The 24,785-nt window shown below is 41.3% G+C and overlaps 1 protein-coding gene and 1 pseudogene across 23 annotated transcripts in view; both read left to right on the top strand.

Annotated features, from left to right (window-relative positions):
- The window catches only part of AAK1 (AP2 associated kinase 1), a 171,003-nt gene extending 154,569 nt beyond the window's left edge, over positions 1-16,434 (top strand). For 20 of the 23 annotated variants that reach the window (XM_045446335.1, XM_045446342.1, XM_045446338.1 and 17 more), the window contains one exon: positions 9,305-16,434. In XM_045446335.1, the coding sequence (XP_045302291.1) occupies positions 9,305-10,434 (1,130 nt within the window). In that variant the 3' untranslated portion in view covers positions 10,435-16,434. Of the gene's footprint in view, positions 1-266; positions 8,070-9,304 lie in introns of those variants that run through there. The other 3 variants (XM_045446345.1, XM_045446347.1, XM_045446346.1) reach the window with 1 other exon arrangement.
- Positions 16,435-22,569: 6,135 nt separating this feature from the next.
- On the top strand, positions 22,570-23,533 carry LOC123579710 (annotated as a pseudogene).
- The last annotated feature ends 1,252 nt before the right edge of the window (positions 23,534-24,785 follow it).

Genomic DNA, 24,785 nt, shown 5'->3' with positions numbered 1-24,785 from the left:
GTTCTCAGGCAAAATGTATAGGCATTTGAAAACAGCATCCTCTCTGCAAGGTGTTCTGCCTGTGGTATGGTGTGCACACAGTGCCTGAAGTTCTGGTGGGAGGTGGCGCATATCCGACTCATATGTTTAAAAATCAACACGTAAGAGTTTGCAGATGTAAATTGTTGCTTCTCCAGGGTTTTGTTTTGTTTCTCCTTTGCTTGCTCTGCACATCTAAACCTTAACCCTCTGTGTTTTGTACTGAACTCCTATTTCTCCACTTCCAGGTGGGCACTCTAGAAACAGCAGTGGGAGCTCTGAGTCCAGTCTTCCCAACCTAGCCAGGTCTTTACTGCTGGTGGATCAGCTCATAGACCTGTAGCCGTGACCCAGTAGCAGATGCAGTTCTGTAACCTTCATACCGTAATATACATTTTCATTACGGAGTTATAAGAAAAATGATTTTTTAAAAAATCTGCTAATAAGGGGCCCTCCAGCCCTTATCTCCTACCCCTTGCCTTCTCCTGTAGAAATGATAAGGAAAGAAAATCACTTTGGCCCTCCAGATATTCCTTGGCCAGTTCCTCCCTGTTAGTTTGCTGTGTTTTCTCATTACCCCTCTTCAATAGCATTATCTTAAATCAAGCGCTAGATGCCATGAGCTTCACCTCTGCTGGAATCAACTCCACCAAAAGCTTAACTGTAACTGAAACTAGTGAACTGACACCTTTGTCTCATTCTTGCTAGGAATGGCCTCCCACACCAGTCCTCCCAACCCCTGTCTCCTTTGGCCAGATGCTGATGAATGTGTTTCTCTGTTTTTGCTTTTTACGCTGCTGCATTATCATGAGGACATGGCTTCTTCAGTTGGTCTTAACTCTAGGCAGTAGCCTGGAGATGAGTGTGTGATTTAAGAGAGGGTAAAACTGACTGACGGATGGGATATGTTTGAAAAGAGAAATTGAGCCCAGCTCTAGCCAACCAGCTTTGACCTTGTTTGATCATAGACTTAGCCAAGGGATTTTACACCCCATGCAACCTGCCCAGCATTCATCCAGCATTCTGGCTTCCATTGAACCGTGATTTCTCAGATCTGGAGACGTGACTGCAAGTACTTGAGATCCTTGGATAAAATGTGTACATTATATAAAACCCAAGTATTGCCATTCCTTTTCATGTTAACTGTCCCAAGCCGGGATCTCAGAATTAGACCAAAACAAGACAATGGTGGTAATATGATACCTTTTATTAGAAGACTTTTCACTGGGGGGTGGATGGGGGAGGGGAAGGAATTGTAGCAGAAACAGATGTATTTTTCTTGTGATTTTTATTTTGAATCAAATATTGTAAATTGTGTATAAATGAAGACGCTGAATAGTTCTGTTTCCACTTGGCGTTTCAAGTCTGATATCAGGTGTCTGTACAGGGTTTTGACCTCTTTCCCTTGTATAACCACACAGCAATCCTACAGTGTAACATATGGAATCATTTTGAGTAGACTTGTGTGTTGCTTTAAGCTTTCAGCAGGTCCTCTGTCTTTGTAGAATAAGCATGTTGTTTATTTTCAGATAATCAGAAATAAGTGTGCCTACAAGCTGGGCACAATTTGACTCTGGCTACTTACCTTTCTTTCTCTCTGATGTTGGAACTGAAGGATGCAGCCAATGAAATATGTTCAGTTGGTTTTCCTTGGCTTCCTAGATTAAAAAACAAAACAAAGCGTAGTTCCTCACTAACCTTAGAATATTGTTCATAAAATAAATAAAGGACCCTGCACTGACATGACAACATGCCTCATGGTCACCCTCTGTATATGTACTTACTCATTAAAGTGTATCTTTTTTTCCTTACATAGAAAGCAATTTTATAAAATTGCCCTTTTGAAAAAGAGGTGGGCACAGAGCAACCCGCTGTGGTTCTCTTCCTCGAGTGCCGTTTTCCATGATCAGAAGGGAAACTCTTAGTTGATCAGATTTGTACAAATAAAATTCCAAGCCCACTTGCCTGTTTCTCTATCTAGTACTTTTGTTTCTCCTTCTTCACGTTTGCACTTTAGTGGGGGGGGGGGGGGGGGGGCGGAAGGGAGTTGAGCAGCAACAACAGCCTGCAAAACACTGCACTTTGGAGGTCAAGCTTTGACCCCAGAAATGTGAGAGCAGCCTTTGAAAGGCAGCGGAGGAAAAGTCTGAATCTTTCAGTCTTCCTCCTGACTTTAAATACTTCCTGTGCCAGCTGAAACTAGATGAGCTAAGTAAAGCCCTCTATTAGGATAATGGATCATTTCCAAAATTGAGGGAGGCACCACCTTCCTGCTGAAGATAAAAAAAAAAAAAAAAAAAAAAAAGATATCTTGAAGAGCTCTCCATGATTGGATAGCAGTGAAAGTGGGACTCGGTTTGCACCTTTGTGGACAGGAATATTACTGAAGATCAAAACTGTATTCTTTTTCCTGGACATAGAAAGAATGTATAATCTAATGAAGGAAATGTTTATTTTTAAATAAGAACAATGTTTTATGCCTGTGTTTTTCAATTTGATTTTTTTCATACATATACATGTTAGAAATATAATGAAATATCTAGTTTCTCAATTTAATTGAAACCATGAAGAGTACAGTTTAGAAATTAGGTATCTCTAAATTGTTCCTTTCATGTATTACCCGTAATCACATTGAGATATATTATCTAGTCATCTGGCTCAATAAAGCTTAATGGAGACTGTTAATGAAAATGAACAGACTAGCAGCCAGAGACTGGATGGAGGAAGTCTGAGGGAGATAATGACATGAAATCATCTTGGGTTTGTTCTTTAGGAATGGGGCCTCATAGAGAAGAACTATTTTTCTGCTAAGGTATCCATGTGAGTGACTCAGCAAATGGGACCTCCCTTAGTTTATAGCTTCATCCCTAAGCTAAAAGGGTTTATTTGATATGAGTGAGATATGCTGATAACTGATAGACATACAAACTCCACAAGAGGGATTGGAGAGACCAGTCTCTAGTCCATCCACTTCATTTCACATGGAACCTGAGGCCGGGCCAGCTGAAGAGGCCTGGGCAGGACAGGCCAGGTCACCTGGGATCTCTCCCTGACCTTTTCCGGTCACTGGCCAAGCAGCCTTCAGCAGGCTCTTCACTTCTAAGAGCTATTGTTCCTTTTTTATACAATGATGAGTTTGGACTAGATGGTCTTTAAGCTTATGGAATTCTAGACTTCTACGCACATACTATTATGCTTTGGAAGGACTATGAAGGATTTGTATAATCTGGATGTTCTTCAGTTACCTTCTGTAGTTCTTACTGTTACTGTAGCAGTATTTACATTTTAGAGAATTATAATGGACTTTTTACTAACTTGGGTTGCTCTTTCTTGGTTAACTGAATAGAAGCCTACATTACTGGACAGTTTGGGACATAGATTCTTTTTTTTAATATCACTCACACACCCCTACCTATTCCAACAAAACAGTGTCAGAAGATTTCAATTCTTTTAAAACATAAAATCGGTGATCTGACACTTAAAAATGGGCAGATACTATAAGCATATGTTTCTGATTTGCTTTAATCCAACTGTGTAAGAGTAGTAACTATACCAGAACACAGAACAAATTGTTGGCGTATTTTTTTTTTTTCTTTAAAGCATTCAAATAACTAGATCACCAAATTCAAGTCCCAGTGTTTCTAAAAACACGGGACTCGGAGGAGATAAGGTTTAAATAGACACTTCTAACTATGATCATAATTAATGACTTCTTTAGCAGACATACCAGAATTTTGACAGCTAATTGAGTGTTGTTCCATTCAAAGGCATCTGGTTTTACTTGGGAAGCTAATACTTACTCTAATGATGCTGCCATCATTTAAGTTATTTTTGAAACTCCTCTCTTTAGAAATACCATCAAGGAAGGTAATAAGGTATAGGAAAATCAGTTGAATTATTATCCATTTAGTATTGCTTTCAGCATCTGGAAGCACCTCTTTCTTGATCTTTTTCCATGACTCCTGGTTTAGGGTAACATTTAGCAAAATCACCCACCCACCTCAGATGAAATGTGGTTACTATTAAAGACAGTAAAAGGAATAATCCACAGAAAATTCCCAGAGAGGAGCTTATAATGGAAAGCGACAACTATCATTCTTAATTTCCTTGATCCTCTGAATAAGGGAACTTCCATAATTTCACCTGTCTTTAGTAGTTTAGAAAATGGAAAGATGTGAATTTTAAAATACCTCCGAAAGGTTGTCACTTTGTTCAGTGTCATTTGACACTGGACTTGGCTCTTTCTGAAGTAGAATTATAGAACTTGGATTGCTAATAATTACAGGGAAACAAACTCAAGAAAAATTTTCTCAAGATGAAATAATTAGTTTTGTTTATAATACTCTTTTCCTGCTCTGCTGACAGGTAATTGATCATTTTGATTCGAACTAACACAGTTTTCCCCAAGTCAGGAACAGTCTGCCTTCAGCAATTGTATGGGAAGGGGAGGACCTTCTGGGTTGACCTCAGCCCAGAAGTATGGAGGGATCTGAGTTCACCTGAATAAATGCACACTATAGGTATCTTGGGCCAAAGTAAAGTCTCCCATGATGATGTTTGTCTAAATTTCCAGGAGTCTTTAACTTTCTCTGACTGTAAGATTACCAGGCTCGTGTAGCCACTAACTTAGTTTGGGGACAAAAATGATAGGATTGCCCAAAGTACTGAATTAAGTGAATTAGAGGATGCCGGGCAGAACAGAGATACTAGCAGAGGGATATTTAAAATGAAATCTTTACTGAAACACTCCAGATAATATAAAACTGTCTTTTATTCCTCTCTAGAGACTATAATTTTACCAACACAAAGTTAGTCTTTTCATTTTCCACCCTAGTCATGTTCCTGAAGTTGGATGTACTTGGGTTTCTTGAGTCAAAATGAATCCCAGATGGCCTCCATTTCAAATAATCTGTAACAAGATACTACTTTGTTTATCCCGGGTTTCCTTTCACCAAGGTGGAGGAAGGAGTTTCTTTGGGTAATGCTAACTTATGCAGAGTTGCCAAATGGTGGTAGTTGCTTGAATGGAAGACACTTCCTTGGTTCCCACTTTGATGGTAGTATCCTGACCTTACTCTTCTTCCTGTGAGTATTCTGCTCTACCCTATTGCACCTCCCCCCCCCCGCCCCCCGCCTTATCACATGGTTGTATATTTACCACAGGTCTTTATCATGTCCTCCCTAAGAAGACAAAGCAAACAGGTACACGAAGCTACCTTGTACAGTAAAAATATGAAATTTAAACACTGCTACGCAAATATTGTATAAAAAAAGTCTGTAAACAATTTATTATGTAAACATACAGGGGAATAAAGACTTATCTGTTCAACCAGGAGCCTGATGTTCACAGATGTAAATAACTTAAAATAGCTGCTGTTTTCCTAATCTGAAAACCTACTTTTGCACAAAGGATTTAAACCCATTGTTGAGTGGCAGTAAGTAGCTGTGCACAAGGAAAGTGCGGACACCTGCTGAGGACATTTTAATGAATCATGGCTACCATGGAGTCAGGGAGAATAAAACCCTTGTGAGCCTGCATTTGATATGACGAGATGCGGGTTTGAAAACGGAGCACAGATTTGCAGCTATCCTCCTCTAATTTAATCTTTAATATACCCAGGCCAGTTTAATTAAACATTTTATGTTGGCAACAGCAGTTTTATGCCCAGGGAGAAATCTCATTTAATTGCTCCACTGGCTTGAGAGGCACGGCATCACTGGCCCATGCTGGCTCCCGTCAAATCCCTATTCCCCAGTCATGGGTCTTAATGCCACTGCACAACATATGGTAGAACCCTTAATTTTATTATCGAAGCTAAAAGGTCGTGGAAATTATTAATTTGATGTACACCTCTTGATTCCCTGATTTGGCTCTAAGAGTGTGACTTTCAATTGGTGCTGCATTTCTGACGTTCTTATGAAGGGGTATTTTGCTTTCTATTTGCTAAATGTATGAGAAGGTTTCTCAGTACTCCCCAAGTCTTCATTTTTCTGTTTTTAGCAAGAATTAGGTCTTTGATACTCCCTGTACCTGTTATTTCAGTTTGTAGTATGGAGGAAAGAAAAATGCTGGATTGTGCATGATATATAGCACTAAAGAGTATCCAGCCTAAAATTTAAGTCTTCAGATTTTGATTTTTTTGAAAGCACTCTGATGACCCTCTCACTGTGTTCATCAGATAAAATTCCGGTACCCCAAATCACTCAACACTGATGGTTGCTTTGGAAGTTAATAGGCAGTTAGTGAGGAGAGTTGCTAAGTCATCAGATACTTTTGGGGACTTCTTTCCTACTCTGTCAAGCATATGAACTCTTAGGGAAATCTATACAATTTGGAGCCTCAAAATAGACTAAAATGGCATTATCCCTGATAGAAGTTTCAAAAACTGTGCTTAACCTTAACTTTGCACACAGCCCTACATGAGAGCAAGAAAAAGAAGCGTGTCTTGCCTTCTTGCTTAATTTAACGCACAAAACCACAGTGAAAAGAGACATAACACAGTTTGAGGGAATGAGAACAAAATGCCCTACTTTAGGCTTTATGATATGAAAGACCCTTGTGCAGACTGTAGGACCATGTCCTGGATTTAAGCCCTCCGCCCCTCAGGGACAACGGGCTAACTTCATTGAGCTCTGTGGTCATGGGGCATCTGCTATGCATGGTTGGTTACCAGAGGAACGGGGCCAAGACGTGAGGTTAAATTAGTGCAAATCCTTCATTGCTAGTAGCCAGACCTCTGCAAACATGTTTTCCTAATAGTGCAAGGCCATCCTCATCTACAAGGACTGTTCACCTTGAAAACATGTGCTTTCCCTACCCTACTAGAACACACTCATATTCCAGAAAGAACCTGTAACTGCCAAAAAGACTTAATGTCCATCTTCTGCTCACAGTTATTTAGAACCTCTCCTTCTCTTGACCATTTTGTTTCTTGCGCTGAGAGAGCGTGGATATCTGTGCATCCCCAAACCCACCGGCATTCTTTGGTCTCCAGAATGCCCGGCTTGGAGAGCTGCAAAGGGTAGTTGCTCTCTGCTGTAGTCACACCACACCTTCTCTAAAAAGAATGAAGCGGTTAAGAGACTTGGCCTTCTCAGGAAAATCCTTTAAATTAGTTTTCCAACCCTAGAAGGCAGAAGAATGCTGAAAAATAGAAATGGATCTGGCCTTGTTTTGAAGAACAGGAAGTAAGTTTTCCCTGCAAACTCAATGTTATAGGGGTTTTGTGACTGTGCTTGTGAATTTTTAAAAGTTCTTGAAGTTTTAGGTGTAGTTTTCCTATTACCATCAAAATCCTAGAATATGCTAGTGTGCCAGGTTTCCAGTCGACCAAGAACCCACTTTTTAAGTAATCTAGAAAGGTTAAGCATGTTCTTCCATCCTGTCCAGCTCTGGACGTGGGCATCTCTATTTGGTACCTGATAGTTCTTGAAATGTAATCTAAGACCGCAGGCATCCGAAATGCCCCTGGTTCTATAGGTAGCTGCTTTTTGGCATTCTCTACACACAAACTGATCTGACGGAATTCAATTTAAATTTCCCCAAAACACCAACTCCTGTCAAACTGTTCAGTTTTCATTATTGATGGCTATGATGCCATTATTAGCTTGACCATGCAAGAAAGAAGGTGTTCCGTTTACTTCCTGTCAGCTGACTAATGCTTTCAAGTCACCGTGTAGGTACACATACTAAAGCTGCCGCTCAAAGAAAAAACTTATCCTCTTCAAAATCATATTCTTCAAACACTACTCAGAAAGCCATTTGGCACCAGTACAGAATTTTACTTAAAGATTCTAATCAGGAATTCACTGAATGCATTTGAACTCTTAGAAAATGAGGGGGGCACCCACCTTTTTTTTATTTCTGAAGACGATATTTAAGGTCAGAGCTGTTTAAAAAGAAGCACTGCTAAAAAGTTAATAGAATTCCGAGAAACGAGTATTTTTGTACCGTATCTTCTAAAATGTTCCGATCTCTCTCTACATCTCTTTGCATACAATGTAATGCCTCTAAGTGACTGGTTTCCCAATAAACTGATTTTGATGCCGCTTCTGCTGTGTTCTGTGTGCTTAATTCAAGCAGAAACCTTAGCAGGGGATAATTGTTAGCAGAAGTTTCTACTAGCTAATGATTTGCCCGGAAGGGGAGAGGGTAATGTGGGGAGGGGATGATGGAATTACCTCTGTACAGAGGTTCCAAGTCGTCTACAGAATCCAAACCATTGTACCAAATGCCTGGTGGGTTGGGAAACCCATGATGAAATGATATCTTTACCCCCAACCACCCTTTCTCTGGATTCTTCTTGCTTAGTTACATATGCCTTTTTCCTGCCCTCTTGCTAACATGTGCCCAATGACATACTTCTAACCTGCTAATATTTCTTGGAAGGTAAGCTGTCTTGCATTCTGATAATTGTCTATTTGATTTTAAAAGCCAGAGCACCCTGAGGCACCTCTATCTAGATAGAAGTAGACTGGTAGACTAGAGTTTGCAAATATTTCTGTAATTATCCTTGTATTTTACTCCTTCTGCCTAAAGGACTTTATCATAGATTCATTTAAGCAGAGGAGATCTTTGGTAACTTAGAAGACTGAAAACAAAATTCCAGAGCAATTCCAGCTGAAGGTGATTTATTTAATATGAGTTTGACTATGTCTCCACCCCTTAGAAAGTGCCTTCAGTATTGGTATTTGGGGCACTCTTGTGCTCTTTGAGTAGTGCTTATGATGTAAATCTTGTATTTATCAAGCAGCCGTGTTCTGCTGCTTTTCCAGGGTGGTGGTGGGGGCGGGGAAGGGGTGGTTTGGGAGGAATCTGTCCTCAGATACAGGCAGCATGGAGCAGATGACCACATGTCAGATACTGAATTGCATTTGTCCCCAGACAGTACTTCTACATAATGCAGAACTGCCATGGTGTATGTGGACATGAGTGACTGGGTTTGTTTTCATTCCATCGTGAGCCAGTGCCAGGTAGAGCAGGTGTCCGTGTCTGGCCCCGCGAGTAGGAGCAGCTCATAGTTATGCTGAATGTCTGTGTGCCTAACATCTTCATCTCCTTTCCTGTACATTGTGCCGATCATGTTCCAAAATGTGATACAGTGATTGCTTGTGTTCCAGTTTGTGTGCAGTTTCCTTGCCTGACTTTTATTTTTCTGTTTTTCCTTTTCCATTTTCAACCTTTATTATTTGGTCCCACAATGTTTCTGCCGCGGGTTGACCGTTAAATGTTCCAAGGAGAGTTGGACTGATCTGTGCATTAATTCTGCATTTTGTGCTTTTCTAGGTCTCCAGAGAGAGCCCAATCCCTGTCCTGTAATAACTGTAGAGCACTTTAAAGACTCAGCGGGTGTTAAAGGCCTTCCCTTGTATCCAGATCCCTCCAGAGTACCTGGCATGAAAACTCAGAACAATTTAGAATCTGACTACTTGGCCCGAGATGGCCCTTCAAGCAACAGTTCATTCCACAGCAGCGAAGAGGAAGGGACTGATCTCGAGGGGGACATGCTAGACTGCAGTGGGTCCCGACCTCTCCTCATGGAGTCTGAAGAAGAGGATGAGAGCTGCAAGCCTCCGCAAGGGAAACTGGGAGGAGCCATTCCATTCACCCAGCCAGAAGTCTCTACTGAGCAAGCAAAAGCAGGCCAAGGTGGAAGAAAGAACCAGTTCCAAGCCCTCACACAACCGACCACTGATGGTCTCGGGGAGCCAGATGTTTTTGCCACAGCTCCCTTCAGGAGCTCAAGGGTTCCAACTGATGACATGGATATTTTCTCCAAAGCTCCATTTGTCTCCAAGGGCAGTGTGGCTCCTTCCCAGCCAGAGGAGGCGGACGTGTTCTTGAGAGCTCCTTTTACCAAGAAGAAGAGCATGGAGGAATTAGCAGTTGCCCAGAGCGCCTCCCAGGAGTTGCCCGTGCAGGCCAGTCTCCTCAACCAGACTGACGATGTTCCTTTGCTCCCAGGCCTAGAGAGGGCAGCGTATGCCCCCGTCCGAGCTCAGTATTCCATGGCTGCTTTTGTCCAACAGTCTAACCACCCCTCCCATTCTGTACAAGCAGCAGACCATCTAGACAGCATCTCTCCCAGGGGATCCTCCCTGGAACCTGGGGGTCATCCTAACGACAGAAACAAAGGACCTCAGCCCCAGAAAGAAGCTGTCTCAGGCCCCATGGCTGGCAAACCATTCCGCCCCCAGTCTTTATCCAAATATTCCCGTCACTATAGCCCAGAAGATGAGCCAAATCCAGAAGCCCAGCCCATTGCTGCCTACAAAATTGTTTCACAGACCAACAAACAGTCGATAGCTGGCTCTGTTTCCATCACATCCCTTTCCTCCAGGACTATGGAGCTGCCACCTGCAGATCCTTTTGCTTTAGCACCCTTTCCTTCAAAATCAGGCAAGCAGAAACCTTAGGAGCAATAACCTGAGCCTTAGGCGTCTGTCTTTACCCCACCCTCAGTACCTACCACGTCACTCCCAGCTGAGCCTATCTCAAGAAATACACCAATTATTATCTTTCAGTTCCACGTATCAGCAGAACTTGTGTGCTCAACAAACTCCGTTGCAGTGATACTTAACTGAAACCCCTTTAAGTTATGCTCATTTCTTTTGTTTATATTGATTTCTGGACTTCCAGGCATTTCCATCTCCACCTCCACCCAGAACTCTGCTTTCTTTGTTTGCCCCAAAACTGCTTGAATCTAGAAATACTTCACCCCAAACCAAAAGGGGCCATGTTACTGCAAGGTTTATTCCTGCAGTTTCTGTTCTGAGTCATGTCCATTGGAGGATGCAAGATTAGTCCCTTCAGGACTTGACTTAATGCTCTTGCAAAGGGCATATTTCTGGAAGGAAATGCAAGATAAAAATCCTGCAAATCAAAAGGAAGTGTGATCCTGCAGATACTAATCATTCCTGTAAAACCAGCAACTCTACAAGGATTCTCTGGATCTGTTTCTGAGTCTGTGCGAGCCAGGCTGGCCTCTCACACATATGAGTGTGGGTGTGTAACGTGTGTCAGATCCTTTCCTACATAGAAATGCAAACAGATGAGATATCTGTGCTCATGTCTAACAGTGTTGAGCCTTCCCATGCCCACGCTTTTTAAATCACCAGGAGTGCACAGGTATGTGTGTGCCATGTGTGTGTGCACAGGGAGCATTTTTCCTTTAGGTAAATCCTGTCATACTATACCTACCTCCACAATCACTCATTTACTGGCATTTGTCTCCTGACCTAATTGATCTGAGCCCTGTTTTTATTTAGTTCTTTTCTTGTGGCAAAATTGAATTCATTGGAATGTGTAGGAAAGTCCTACTGCAACTGAGGCTTTAGAATAGATTTTTCTTTCTCCAAAATGTGCTATTTGCTATTAACAAATTCCCTGTACATGGTCTTGAAAAATTAATTATCTTTATAATTCTCCCCGCCCCCCAGAACGATAGAAAAGAGCACCTTGTTACAGCTCTAACCATTGGGTATATGGTGTTAGTAATATTTTATTAACTACTTAAAAACCTGTGAGCACTCCATGCTGTCACTATGGAATTCATCATGAGACTAGGCTACAAACTAGATTTGCTTCCTTATTTGTTTTTTCCAATTCCTTGCTTTCTTTCTCCACTGCCTCTTGAGGAAATAGAAATCTGAGACATGTAAGTCAGTTTGGAAGAAGAGAAAAGAGCTGAATCAGCTAGCCATGAAAACCTTTCAATTCTCTGTCCTCTGTAGATGTTGAAGTAGGCCAGGTAGGTGACTGAGTTGTGGTTTTGAAATGTCTTCTATTTCTGGAAAGATCTGACTCATTCCCGGCTGTTTTCATACCCTTTATTATAGTGCCTTAAGGTGAAATTCGTGTCTCTATGGGAAGATTTCTGCTGAGGAAGTTCAATTTAATGGAAAGAGCTGCTGGGCCATGTTTCAACCCAAAAGCTTCCTGTTACTTGTAATAATAGATGTTAGTGATGTCTCTGTTAGCTGGAGAGGTTGGGAGGGTTACTTACCAAACCAAATTAATGATGTAAAAGAGTTCGAAATTCATCCAAGATTCAAGCCAGAATGCTAGACTCATACTGCAGTTGATTAGGTATCACACTGTTTAAATTTGAAGCTCAGGGGTCTTGGTGGTAGGATATGAATGGCAACTTTCAAGACTTTTTCTAGTGTAGTCTCCACCTATTTCAAATGTCCATGTTAAAAGATAAACTTTGATCATTGGCACTGGATCAGGGCTATCAGCAGTGGTTTTCCACCGAGTTTTCAGCCACACCAGTCTTTTTCACTTCGGGGAATGCGAAATGTTCCCTCTAAAAGTTTGCTTTTCTCCCAGTGATTATTTCTGATTTTTCTGTGTAACAATTGATGCAAAATCATTTTTTCAGTTGAATAAGTAGTTTGAGCTAATGCATATGGAACTTTGCACCCCAGACTCTTCCCTTGGCCATTATCAATTAAAGGCCTCAAAAGCAGGAGCTAAGAGGATAGGAATATTCAGGGAGGCACTCACCCCATGTCAGAAACTCTTAAAGGAGAAGGTCGCTCTCACTCACTCTTCCAGATATTCAGGATTACCTCCGTAATAGCCCTGCAAAATGTCTTTCCTTTGGTTATTTGATCACTTCTTCCTAATCAAGTAGCCATGTTAGCTCTCGAGGTAAAATAGATAAAATCATGGTGATTTTATCACGTAGTTGAATCATTTGTCAAGCATGGGCTTGCAATGTTTTTTATTCTCACTGGAGATCTATTGTGGGTGGAGACTCTAAATACATTCTTTGAATAGGAAATGAATGTAAAAACATGCAAATTACTTTTGTGTTTTTATTGAGTGATGCATGAAAATTGTTTGACTAAATTACATTAATTATTAGCTAATAACTAGTAAATTCTGCACTGATCTTTGGATCGTATAGGGTAAATGCATCATTTAAAGGTTAAACATTCTTGCTGGGGCACCTGGGTGGCTCAGTCGGTTAAGTGTCCGACTCTCGATTTCTGCTCAGGTCATGACCTCAAGGTTCGTGGGATTGAGCCCTGCATCGGGCTCCATGCTAACAGTGCAGAGCCTGCTTGGAATTCTCTCTCCCCTCTATGCCCCTCCCCTGCTCATTCCCTCTCTCTCTCTCTCTCTCTCTCTCTCAAAATAAATAAACATTTAAAAAAATAAAGATAAAATATTCTTGCCAGAGGCCATTCTGAATCTGGAATTCTAGAAAATTTAGCATTAAGGGAATTAGGAGTGCTCAGGGTGCTTTGAGTTAGTACCAAATGCATGTTTCCAAAAACTATACTGCAACAGGTTAACATTAAAGAGAAAAAGAAGATATATAGTCAACAAAATACTGTACTTTCTACTTTTATGTGTTATTTGCTTTTACACATTTGTTAGGGAATGCGGGAACTTGTGATCTTTCATTTCAGTGGAGCGCGATGAGCCAGAATATATTTAGATGTAAAGCATTGAACCACAACATGCACTGATGAACTTTTAAAGAATCTATGTTAATTGACTAACAGTCGCTATTAAATTAATGAAGTTTTACTATGTGTGGTGGAAAATATTTAACATAGCTGTTTCTTGAGCTACATATGACCCTTTAGGCTCCCAGTCCTTGTTAGATTGGGAAGTGGAATGAACAAAATTTGATGTGGAAGCAGATGCTGGGCAGAGCCTAAGGGAACCTGGATCTTAAACTCAATTTCATTTTGGGCTCACTCATTATTAATGAGTTGAAAACTTCCTATGTGTGGACTGGTGTGTACATGTTCACGTGGCCACATTAGGTCTGAGTTTAATCTGGTGACTGGCGTTTCTTTCTAAACTTTCAAGAAAAATATCGGCATCTTATTTGCCCGTTGTTGATTTAGTAAGTTTTAGAGTACATGTACATCAGTGTTTTCAGCTATTTGGTGGATATTTCACTGACTCATAAAGTCGCAGATCTCAGTTTTATTTAAAATAAATATAATCGCCAGAGTGATCTGACAATAGAAATTGAATCATGCTGTATTTGATACCATAAGGAAACGTCATCAGAACATAGATCATGTAATTTGTATGCATTTTATCAAATAGGAAATTTTATAGGAAACGGGAGAAGAGTGAGAGCCAACTCATTCTCCAGCATGAGAATGGAGTCATTGGGTGCCTTTCATAAAGGAAGATGTCATTCTCTGCTGTGTCTTTGGAACTGAAATTGGAAAACACATGCCAGTCAACTGTGGAATGGCTGCTGGTCACACAGGTGCAGTTTTAGCTGAGAAATTTAGAACCCGGGTTATTTTAATAAAGGAAACATAGGAGAGCCGCTGGAAAGACCGCAGCTTTTGAGGAGGTGGAAGTGCTTTGTAAATGCCTGCAGTCACTCCTGGGTTCCAGTCCTCCCATCCTGCCTGATGGAGTAAACATGAAGAATTTAAATGGAATCATGTCATTTAAATTCTTCATTTTTCAGTCCCTTTGTGAACTACTACTTGTGGTTTTGGAGTTTTTTGTTTTGTTTTTTTAAACCATCAGAATATTTGCAAACTTGTGAAGTTCACTTAAGGGTTTCAAGATGCTTGAAAATAAAAGTAGTATCTGGTTGGGAATTGTTTTTGTGTTCTTTTCCTACAAAAATAAATTTTCTAGGTTGCTGCAAACAACTAGCTGCCTCAGCTTAGATGTGAAAATCCACACTGGCGGTGTCTTGATTCCCGAGGTGCCACCCTCCTCTCCGACTTCCTGTTCTACTGCCTCCTTTGTACCTTGACCTTTATTAGGAAACAGGCCTCCCACGTGTGGTATCCAAGATCCTATCACTAAGACACAGCCAGACACAGCTCTTTCCTGCTTCTTTATTCCTGCAAATCTTCTTGGCTCACCTTCCTTGTACCTGTTCCCACCCCTTCATTTCCTCACTTAACATTACCCTATTATGACCATACCAATAAGTGGATGAAAGAGAGGTGGGACCAAATGATCATGTTAATTTTTATGTGCCTTTGTTACTGTAAACAGTTTCTTAAGCTTCAGCCTAACCTATGATAATCTCACCACACTGGAATAATTCCAAATAAGAATGAAATGGCTCACCTTCCCCATTTCTTATGGACTAGAAGAACAGATGAAGGAAGGCTGGCAGAAGTCCAGCTTTACTCTGGAGACAACCCAAAGGCATCTCTCCACCATGATCTAACACAGGCCCAATGCGCTCCAGAATGCAGGGGCAAGTTTAGGTGTGAAGGGACTCTGGAATAGCTTGTAAAAAATGGCTAAATGCTTACCAGCACACGGGTGGCTTAGTCCAGGATTCCCGTAATTTATAATTCTGTAAGAAATGTAGTCTGAGCTATTTCCCAGCAGTCTCAGTATGGGTGGCACTGTTTTGAGTTTATAGTAACAGTGTTCTGTCCTTGAAATCAAGTCAATATTATCTGCATTGCGTTGTAATAGAACTGCATATATGTGTTAAAGGGATCTGTCTGATTCCTTTTGGCAAGGAATTGCAGAAATGCTTTTTAACCATGTCAGTTAAAATGAGACTTTGGGAGTGAGAGAAAACAATGTAGCCTTTTCACTCTGAAATGGCAAATCCAGTTGTATTCTCTGAGTCTACCAAAGACTCCTATTTGAGGATTGTGAATGGAGAAGGGTGTGTGTGTCTGTGTCGATGTGTGTGTGTGTGTGTGTGTGTGTGTGTGTGTGTGTGTGTGAGTGTGTCCTCATGCTTTTTGCCATGGTGTGAAGACCTCCTTATGAAGGCATCCAAAGAATACCAAGTGGTGACAGTAGGTAGCTGGCTTGAGTAAATTTAGTCCCATTGGCCAACAACTCTTGAGTTAGAACTGGAGTTGTTGTAGATAAAGGTGGGAAAATCAGCCATTGCCTCAGCCTGTTTCCACAGTAAGCATGCTCGTCTCATCCACAAAGATGAAACTCAGTAGGGTTTGACCTGAACCCTTGGCTCATGTGTGGTGTTGGACTGGCAACAGTGACCAGATAGCACAAGGCCTGCAAGATGTTCCTTTGAAAGAGAAAGTGTCTGATGCCATTTGTTAGGGGACAGAAACCAAATAAAGGCCAAGGACCATGCTCATTCCATGGAGAAGAGGCGAACCCCTCTGCTGACAAAACATTCTGAGTTGACTGAATGAGGAAGTCGACCCAGCTATAAGGAATACTGAAGTTCTCAGACCTCAGAAGACAATATGTGCATGCAATCTCAAGGGCTGTGAACATGGGAAAGGAAGGGAAAAAGACATTTATAAAGTCAATCTTAACAGTTTTTGCAATACCTCTTATTTGCAGACTATTGGATTTATGTTATTGCACTCTTCGTGTGATCTATCTTCTGTATCTGATAGTTTTTATGAATAATTTTTTGAGTTGTAAACTCTTATACACTTTATTAAAATGGACCTAATAAAAATAAATGACTTATATTTTGTATTATTTCTTAAGCCAGATCTTCCTAGGATTGAAGGGCTCCATAAGCACCTTTTATAGTAGCAAGCCTCGTTTTATGTTTTTAAGTTTCAAAGGACAACTTTTGGTTGGTTGGTTGCTAGGTTTCCAATGCCAACATTGTTATTTCCTGACAACTTCTTTCCATTCTAGATGTTCCATGGAGACGTAAATGAAATAATACAAGACAATGGGGCCATATGGATTGAGCTAGAAAAACCACAGAGCTCCCTGCTATTGTAAACTTTATTGTGAGCTCCTAAAATATGTTATTTGAATATGACCGGCATCAATATTCAGTCTTTAAAAACACACACAAAAATCCCTTAAGAGACACCAGCGTTAACATAACAAAGAAAGAAGTCTCAGAAACAACAAACAAAAAAGCCAGAGTCTTAACTATGGAAAAGTAACTGGTGATTACCAGAGGGAGGTTGGTGGGGGGCTGAGTGAAATAGGTGAAGAGGATTAAGAGTACACTTACCATGATGAACACTGAGTAATGTAGAGAATTGTAAAATTGCTATACTGTACACCTGCAACTAATAGAACACTGTACATTAATTATACTGGAATTAAAATAACATTAAAAAGTACACACACACACACACAGAAGTCTTGGGGGGAAATGAGTTATTCCTAAGAATTTCTAAATCTATACTGTGGGAGAGAAACCGCCTGCCTGTTTCCTCTCCAAATTTGAGAAAATAATAGTAACATTTGAGCTTTAACGAGTTTGACATCCATCATTCAGGGAGAATTGGCAAAGGGCTGAGTTCAGTTCTGAATTCAAACTGATAATGGTTCAAAGAAGATCCAGGGATCCAGAGAGTTATGGTATAATATATATAAGTAAAACCAAAGGTGCCTACTTTTTCTGAAGATTCATTTAACATCTGATTCACCTGTCTTTAAATATATGTCCTGCCTAGTTCTACAGTGTGAAGTTCCTTTGCTTTTTCTATTTCAAGTTATCATTAACCAAGAGTACAATCTTCCTTGTCTGTGACTTGGACTGCTCTGGGGGAAGCCATTTCAGATAGATGCATTATTCCCACTAAGATAGATGCAGGAATCAGAGCCTTCTGCACATGTGGACCGACTCACCTGCAGTGACTTAGCTCTGCCTTCCTTGTAGGGAGAGCCAGAGTTAGACACTCTGGCTCCCACAGGACGCTATCGTTTGCATTCACCCTTTGGTGGCTTACTTTTGCTAGCTTTGAGACTGGTTAATAAGAGACCAGCCAGGGAAGTATTACCCCCTAATCGAAAACCAAGTGGGAAAAACCAGAGTGAGGCCCAGAGAAAAGCCGCGAGCAGATAATTTAGACCCGTCTCTCTGGATTTGGAGACAGAGATCTTTTTCCTTCCATCACAAGAATTTTTCCTTGAGTTTATCTATCCTTATATTGGGGTGGTAAGGTCTAGAGGGCCTCAGTTAGCATCTCAGCTTACATGGAAGAAGACAAATAATTCCTCAACCTTTTATGCAAGTTAAGTCTGGAGGGCCCAAAAGAATCCAAGTATACTCTTCCGAGGCAGCTCAGTTCTCTAGCACTGAGAGAATATGGTGAAGTCACATATGGTGAAATTAGTATTTCTACCTGATCTCCCCAGCCTCATCCTGTTTCTGAGCAGGACCTTTAACCCAAGAACAGACTCTGTTTTTACTCTTTAGAGAACCCTAGGTTATTGGAAGGGAATTGATCACAGTTTTCTAATGGAGTAACCAAAAATTAAATATAAACTGTCAGACTTTGTTCAGTTTCTAATGACTATTACTAGTAGAAATATCCAGTTCAAGTAAAATTCAAATCAGTTAAAACCACGCATCAGTGAAAATTGATGGAAGAATGAAATTTTGACAAAATTTGAATGAAAATTTTGACTCAGGAAATTTGAATTTAGTAGGTTTAGTAGCCACAAGAGAACTTAGTAGCAGAAGGTACATTGGTAAAATTTGAAATGAACCAAAAATTGACTAATAAGTCTCCATTATAAAATGCATACAGAAAAGACTGGATCCCAGGGCTTCTGGGTGGCTCAGTCGGTTAAGCATCTAACTTTGGCTCAGGTCATGATCTTGTGGTTTGTGGTTTCAAGCCCTGTGTTGGGCTCTGCGCTCAGAGCCTGGAGCCTGCTTCAGATTCGTTGTCTTCCTCTCTCTGTGCCCCTCCCCTGCTCATGCTCTGTCTCTCTTTCTCAAAAATAAATAAACATTAAAAATAAAAAGAAAGAAAAGACTGGATCTCTGGAAATACATTGCCTAGGAAATTGATCAAAAATTAAATTAGCCTAATAGAGTTAGTAGGATTTCTTAGAAGAATTTCTTGATGAAAATTCATCAATGCTAGCCCAGTTAAAATACGTGTTCAAAAACACAAGATGAAACAGCCACAGTAGTTCAATATGTCTTTCTTGTGCCTGCACATGGGCTGCTGAAGTAAAGTCCAGATGGCCATTAGTAGTATGAATCAGGAGAGAAGTCTTGACTGCTGGTAGAGGAAAGTCATCAGTGAGTCTATCAGTGAGTCCTGGATGAGGAGAATGCAGAATGAGAGGAACATTTACAACACCCTTTGGGAATGACAACACTTCAAGGACGGGTGGAGAAACAAAGCCATGAAGGAAACTGAGTCACAAACGTAGACGAACAGAAGGGGGATACCAAAGCTAAGAGAGGAAACCTTTTCCAGACTGAGAAGTGGTCAGTAGTTTTTAAATGCCACAGAGAGATCAAAAGAGATAGAAAAATGTTAATTGGATTTGTCATTTGGAGGTCAGAGGTGAACTCAAGCAAGAGCAATTTCAGTAAAATAGGGCAGACTGCAGTGCATTGAGGACTGAGTGGGCTGTAAAGAAGGAAGGATATATTTTAAAGAACAAGGTGGTTCTATTTTATACAAGGACCTTGTATAAATAATAACCCACAATTTAAGGGCACCACAGCTGCACTGTTCTTTTCCCCAGGAGAGCAACCTGGTCCCCAATTTTTTTTTTACATTATATGTTTTTTTTCTTAAAAGATTTATCCTTCTTAAATTAATAGCCTTCTCCATATCTTATTATATCTAACTTGCATTCCAATATCATTGATTTGGATGTTTTTTCCCTCCAGTTCTCATACTAATAACATCACAGAATGTTTGTAGGATAGAAAAGGAAAATTACACTATAATATCAGTGAATTTAAAAAAAAAAAATGGGGGCACCTGGGTAGCTCAGTTGGTTGAGCGTCCAGCTCTTAATTTTGGCTCAAGTCATGCTCTCATCGTTCACAGGATTGAGCCATGTGTTGGGCTCTGTGCTGATGGCACAGAGCCTGCTTGGGATTCTTTCTCTTCTCTCTGTCCCTTCCCTGTGTAAGCGTGCACGTGCACTCACAAAGTAAATAAACATTAAAAACAAAACACTGTATTCACTATGGTAGGCTGAATAATGCCTCCTACATCCATGTCATAACCCCCAGAACCGGTGAAGGATACCTTATATAGCCAAAGGGATTTAGCACATGTGATGATTAAATTAAGGGTCTTAAAATGGGAAGACTGTTCTAAATTAGTCAGGTGGGCCCAACGTAATCACAGCTTCAAGAGAGATGCAGGAAATGGGAATGCAGACTGATGCAGCCACTCTGGAAAACAGTATGGAGGTTCCTCAAAAAATTAAAAATAGAACTACCCTATGACCTAGCAATTGCACTACTAGGTAATTATCCGAGGGATACAGGTGTGCTGTTTCGAAGGGGCACATGCATCCCAATGTTTATAGCAGCGCTATTGACAATAGCCAAAGTATGGAAAGAGCCCAAATGTCCATTGACGGATGAATGGATAAAGAAAATGTATATATATACAATGGAGTATTACTCGGCAATCAAAAGATTGCCATTTGCAACTACGTGGATGGAACTAGAGGGTACTATACTAAGTGAAATTAGTCTGAGAAAGACAAATATCATATGACTTCACTCATATGAGGAATTTAAGATACAAAACAGATGAACATAAGGAAAGGGAAGCAAAAATAACATAAATATAGGGAGGGGGACAAAACATAAGAGGCTCTTAAATATGGAGAAAAAACAGAAGGTTGCCTGAGGGGTTGTGGGAGGGGGGATGGGCTCAATGGGTAAGAGGCATTAAAAAAAAAAGATGTAGGAAAAGAGAAGACGGCAACGTGGTGACAGAAACAAAGTCTGGAGTGATACTTTGAAGATGTAGGAAGCCAAAGAATTCAGGTAGCCACCAGAGGTGAAAAACACAAGGAAACAGATTCTCCCCTCAGAGCCTCTAGATGGAACCAGCCTTGCTAACAACTTGACTTTAGTCCAGTGAAAATGGGCTTCAGGATGTACCTGTACCTGTATCAGACTGTATCTGACCTCCAGACTATAAGAGAATAAATTTGCTGTTTTAAGCCATTCCAGTTGTGATAATTTGTTATAGCAGTAGTAGGAAACTAATCTAGTCACTAAAGCTACTCCCAAAGTTCTCAGACAAGTTAATAACAGCACCGTTCTTACTGACAAAGGGCAACGGATACCTTGTGTTGAGGAGTGGAGGTGAACACAAGTTTAAACTGCTTAGGGTTACGTTCCTTGTCCATCACTTCCTAGCTGTGTAAACTTGAACAAATCACTGAACTTCTGAGTCTGTTTCTTCATCCGTAAACCAGGGATAACATTTAATGCCCACATCACAGATTGTTATGAGTTGTACTTAGAAGAGTGGCCCATTTTAAGTGCTCATTCAGTATTACTGATTTCTGTTTGACTCACCAGCTTTGGTGGCACCACCATGTGGTAATGGCACAATTCCCTTGAGCCTACCAGCTCCGAAGCTGTGCTTTATCTGACAATTTTTAATATTTGCATTTATTTCATATTTTGCATATGAGGTGACACTTTATTACTCTTTTTATGTAGCCCTTTCAAATTCATATAAGATGTGACCATGCTATGAGCTTGAATGGAAATGAAAAGAGAGCTAGGGAGCTTGCCAGTGGGGGACATGGATGAAGAAGGATTAATGGGGGAAGTGCTTGAATATGGTTGTTCCTTATCGGCTAAGGAGAAACCACCTGTAGAGAAGGAACAGATGAAGATGAAGGAATAAGAGAGTGAAAAGTAAATGGACAAGCACACTCAGCACTACACCCAGATCTTGGTTTCTAAATGAAAGGAACCAAGACTCCACAGAGAATGGCTGATTCTAGGGCTGGGGGCAGGAAATATACAAGGTGAACTCGGAGCACCTTGTATTGCCAGAAAGTAAAGAAGTGCTTAAAAAAAAAAAGTCACAGAGACACAGGCACCAACCTGATATCAGCCCATACTGATATAAAAGTCATTGAAAAAATAAATGGGGGAAGAAAAGACATATCGCACATAGAAGAATTTCAACTAATTTGTGTAGACTCCCCTGCCTCCAAAGTAGAGCTTAATTCCACACACTTTGAATGTTGTCTATGGACAACATAGTGTTGGAAAGGGAAGATGGAAAGAGTAACTTTGCAGTGGAAAAACCTGACAAACACCACCTCAGCCAGAGGATCAAAGTTAACATCAACAGCAGTATGTTATGACACTGTTGTGACAACCGTGACATGATGTGATAAGAAGGGTATTTGACCTCTGTGGTCTTCCTCTCCAAAACCCATAACCCCAGTCTAACCAAGAGAATAATATCATACAAATTCCCACTGAGGGACATTCTACAAAATATTTGACCAGCACTCTTCAAAGCTGGTAAAAGTCACCAAGTCACCAAAACAAGGGAAGTCTGACAAACTGTCACAGGCCAGAAGATGTTAGGAGCTATGACGAGAAAATGTAATATATCTGGATAGGATCCTGGAACAGAAAAAGAATTAAAGAAAAAGTAGTGAAATCCAAATAAACCATGGAGGAGTTTTGTTAATGTTGGTTCCTTAGTTATAATAATTAGTAATACTGGTTCCTTACTTTTGGCAAATGTATAATTGTAACATAAAACGCTATCAACAGGGGAAGCCGATTAAGGGACAGATAGAAACAATTTGTACTGTCTTTGCAACTTTTCTGTAAATCTAATAGGACTTTGGGATAAAAAGTTTACCGCTTTCTCTCTGCTGGCAGCAATCAGCTCAAAGGCAAGCCAAGATGGGCGCTTACTATGACATCCAGGAGCTATGGAGGAAGAAGCAGTCCCACGCGATGCGTTTTCTTCTCAGAGTGTGCTGCTGGCAGTAATGCCAGCTCTCTGTGCTCCACAGGGCCACCCACCCAGTCCGGCTCAATAAAGCTCACAGACTGGGGTACAAGGCCAAACAAGGTTATGTCACATATCATATTCGTGTGCGACGCAGTGGCCGCAGATACCCAGTTCCTCAGGGCGCCTCCCATGGCAAGCCTGTCCATCACGGTGTTGACCAGCTGAAGTTTGCCTGAAGCCTTCAGTCTGTCACAGAGGAGTGAGCTAGATGCCACTGTGGGGCTCTGAGAGTCTTGAATTTGTCCCGGGTTGGTGAAGATTCCACGTACAGATTCTTTGAGGTCATTCTCATTGATCCATTCCGTGAAGCTATCAGAAAAAATCCTGACGCCCAGTGAATCACCAAACCAGTCCACAAGCACAGGGAGCTGTGAGGGCTGCCATGTCCTGGCCATAAGAATGTGCCCTTGGAGGGGCGCCTGAGTGGCTCAGTTGGTTGAGCGTCTGACTTCGGCTCAGGTCGTGATCTTGCAGTTCGTGGGTCCGAGCCCTGCGTCGGGCTCTGTGCTGACAGCTCGGAGCCTGGAGCCTCCTTCGGATTCTGGGTCTCCCTCTCTCTCTGCCCCTCCCCTGCTCACATTCTCTCTCTGTTTCTCAAAAATGAATAAATGTTAAAAAAAAAAAAAAAAAAAAAAAAAAGAATGTGGCCTTGAAAAGGGCCACAAATTCCACCATGTTCTTGGTGGTTCTCACCGTGTGGCATGGAGAAGACACAGTACTCTCCAGGTCCGCCATTACTGCTAATGTAAGTAATGTTTGTAAAATTCTTACCTAATAAACAATTTAGGACAGTAAAAAAAAAAAAAAAAAGAATAAAAAGTTTACTTAAAAAATAATAAATTGGGTGGGGAACCTGGGTGGCTCAGTTAGTTAAGTGTCTGACTTCAGCTCAGGTCATGATCCTCATAGTTCATGGGTTGAAGCCCCGGGTCAGGCTCTGCTGACAGCTCAGAGCCTGGAGCCTGCTTTGGATTCTGTCTCCTTCTGTCTCTGCCCCTCCCCTGCTTACTCTCGGTTTCTCTCTCTCAAAAAAAATTTTTTTTAATTTATTTAAATCTGCTAAGAACGACGACACAAGGGGTTAAGTTCGGAGTAGCTAGTAAAGGGAATTGTTAAAATATCTGCAACCATTGTTTTGAATAGACTCAGTTCAGTAAGATAAGGTAAGAGTTCAGGAAAGGGCTTAACTATGGTCCTTGTGATCTTCCCACCTCCTTGATGAAATGCCTGCAGGTGCCGTCACTTTCTGGTCTCCTTCAGCTTTAAACATGATCGTATTTCCCACAGTCCTCTCCAGTGGTAAGAAATCTAGCTAAGTCTTTACACCTTCCATTTTCCGTCTACCAGAGAGCTTCCCTCCTTTCCCTAGGTTGGGCTCAGAAGCCAGCCTCCTCTTTCTACACCTGCCTCCTATGGCTGGGGCAGAAGGAGGGGCTTTGGGATCAAGGTGCAGCATCCTTTTCCTTGGCTGGGGCTGCCCGTGGCTCTCTGCCCTGTTCCTGTCCAGGGTGACACACCCTCTTGCTCAGGGCATTGGCAAACAATGGCCTACGGGGCAAATCTGAGCAGCAGAGAAGCATGGTTTTTCCATTTTTTGATGTCTGGAAAAAAATCAGTAATATTTAATGACATGAAGTTAGATGAAACGAAAATGGCAGTGTCCGTAAATAAAGTTGTATTGGGACACAGTTATACCCATATATTTATGTATTGCTCATGCCTGCTTTTGCTCTATAATGGCAGGGTTGGGTGGTTGTGGTAGACACTATATGGTTAGGAAGACTAAAATATATCCTCTCTGGCCCTTTACAGATGAGTTTGCTGAGCCCTGCTTTCACTCACTCTTGCAACCCACTCCCCTCACCTTCTGCCACTGGTGGTATAACCCACGCAGCAAGCTGGAGCCCCTTGCCCTCCTGGGGACCCTCGTGAGCAGGAGTTCAACCTGGCTCACTTCTGCAGCATCTCCTTGTTCCATGGCAAGTCCTGCATCCTTGTCCCTCCAAATGTCAGGAGTGCAAGCTGGTCCCCTATTCCTTCCCTCTTTGCTGTGCCATTGTGGGAGG

Source organism: Leopardus geoffroyi, chromosome A3 (genome assembly GCF_018350155.1).
Source record: "Leopardus geoffroyi isolate Oge1 chromosome A3, O.geoffroyi_Oge1_pat1.0, whole genome shotgun sequence".
Lineage (NCBI taxonomy): Eukaryota > Metazoa > Chordata > Mammalia > Carnivora > Felidae > Leopardus > Leopardus geoffroyi.
The sequence above is the reverse complement of the archived record's forward strand: the minus strand, read 5'-3'. Positions and strand labels throughout refer to the sequence as shown.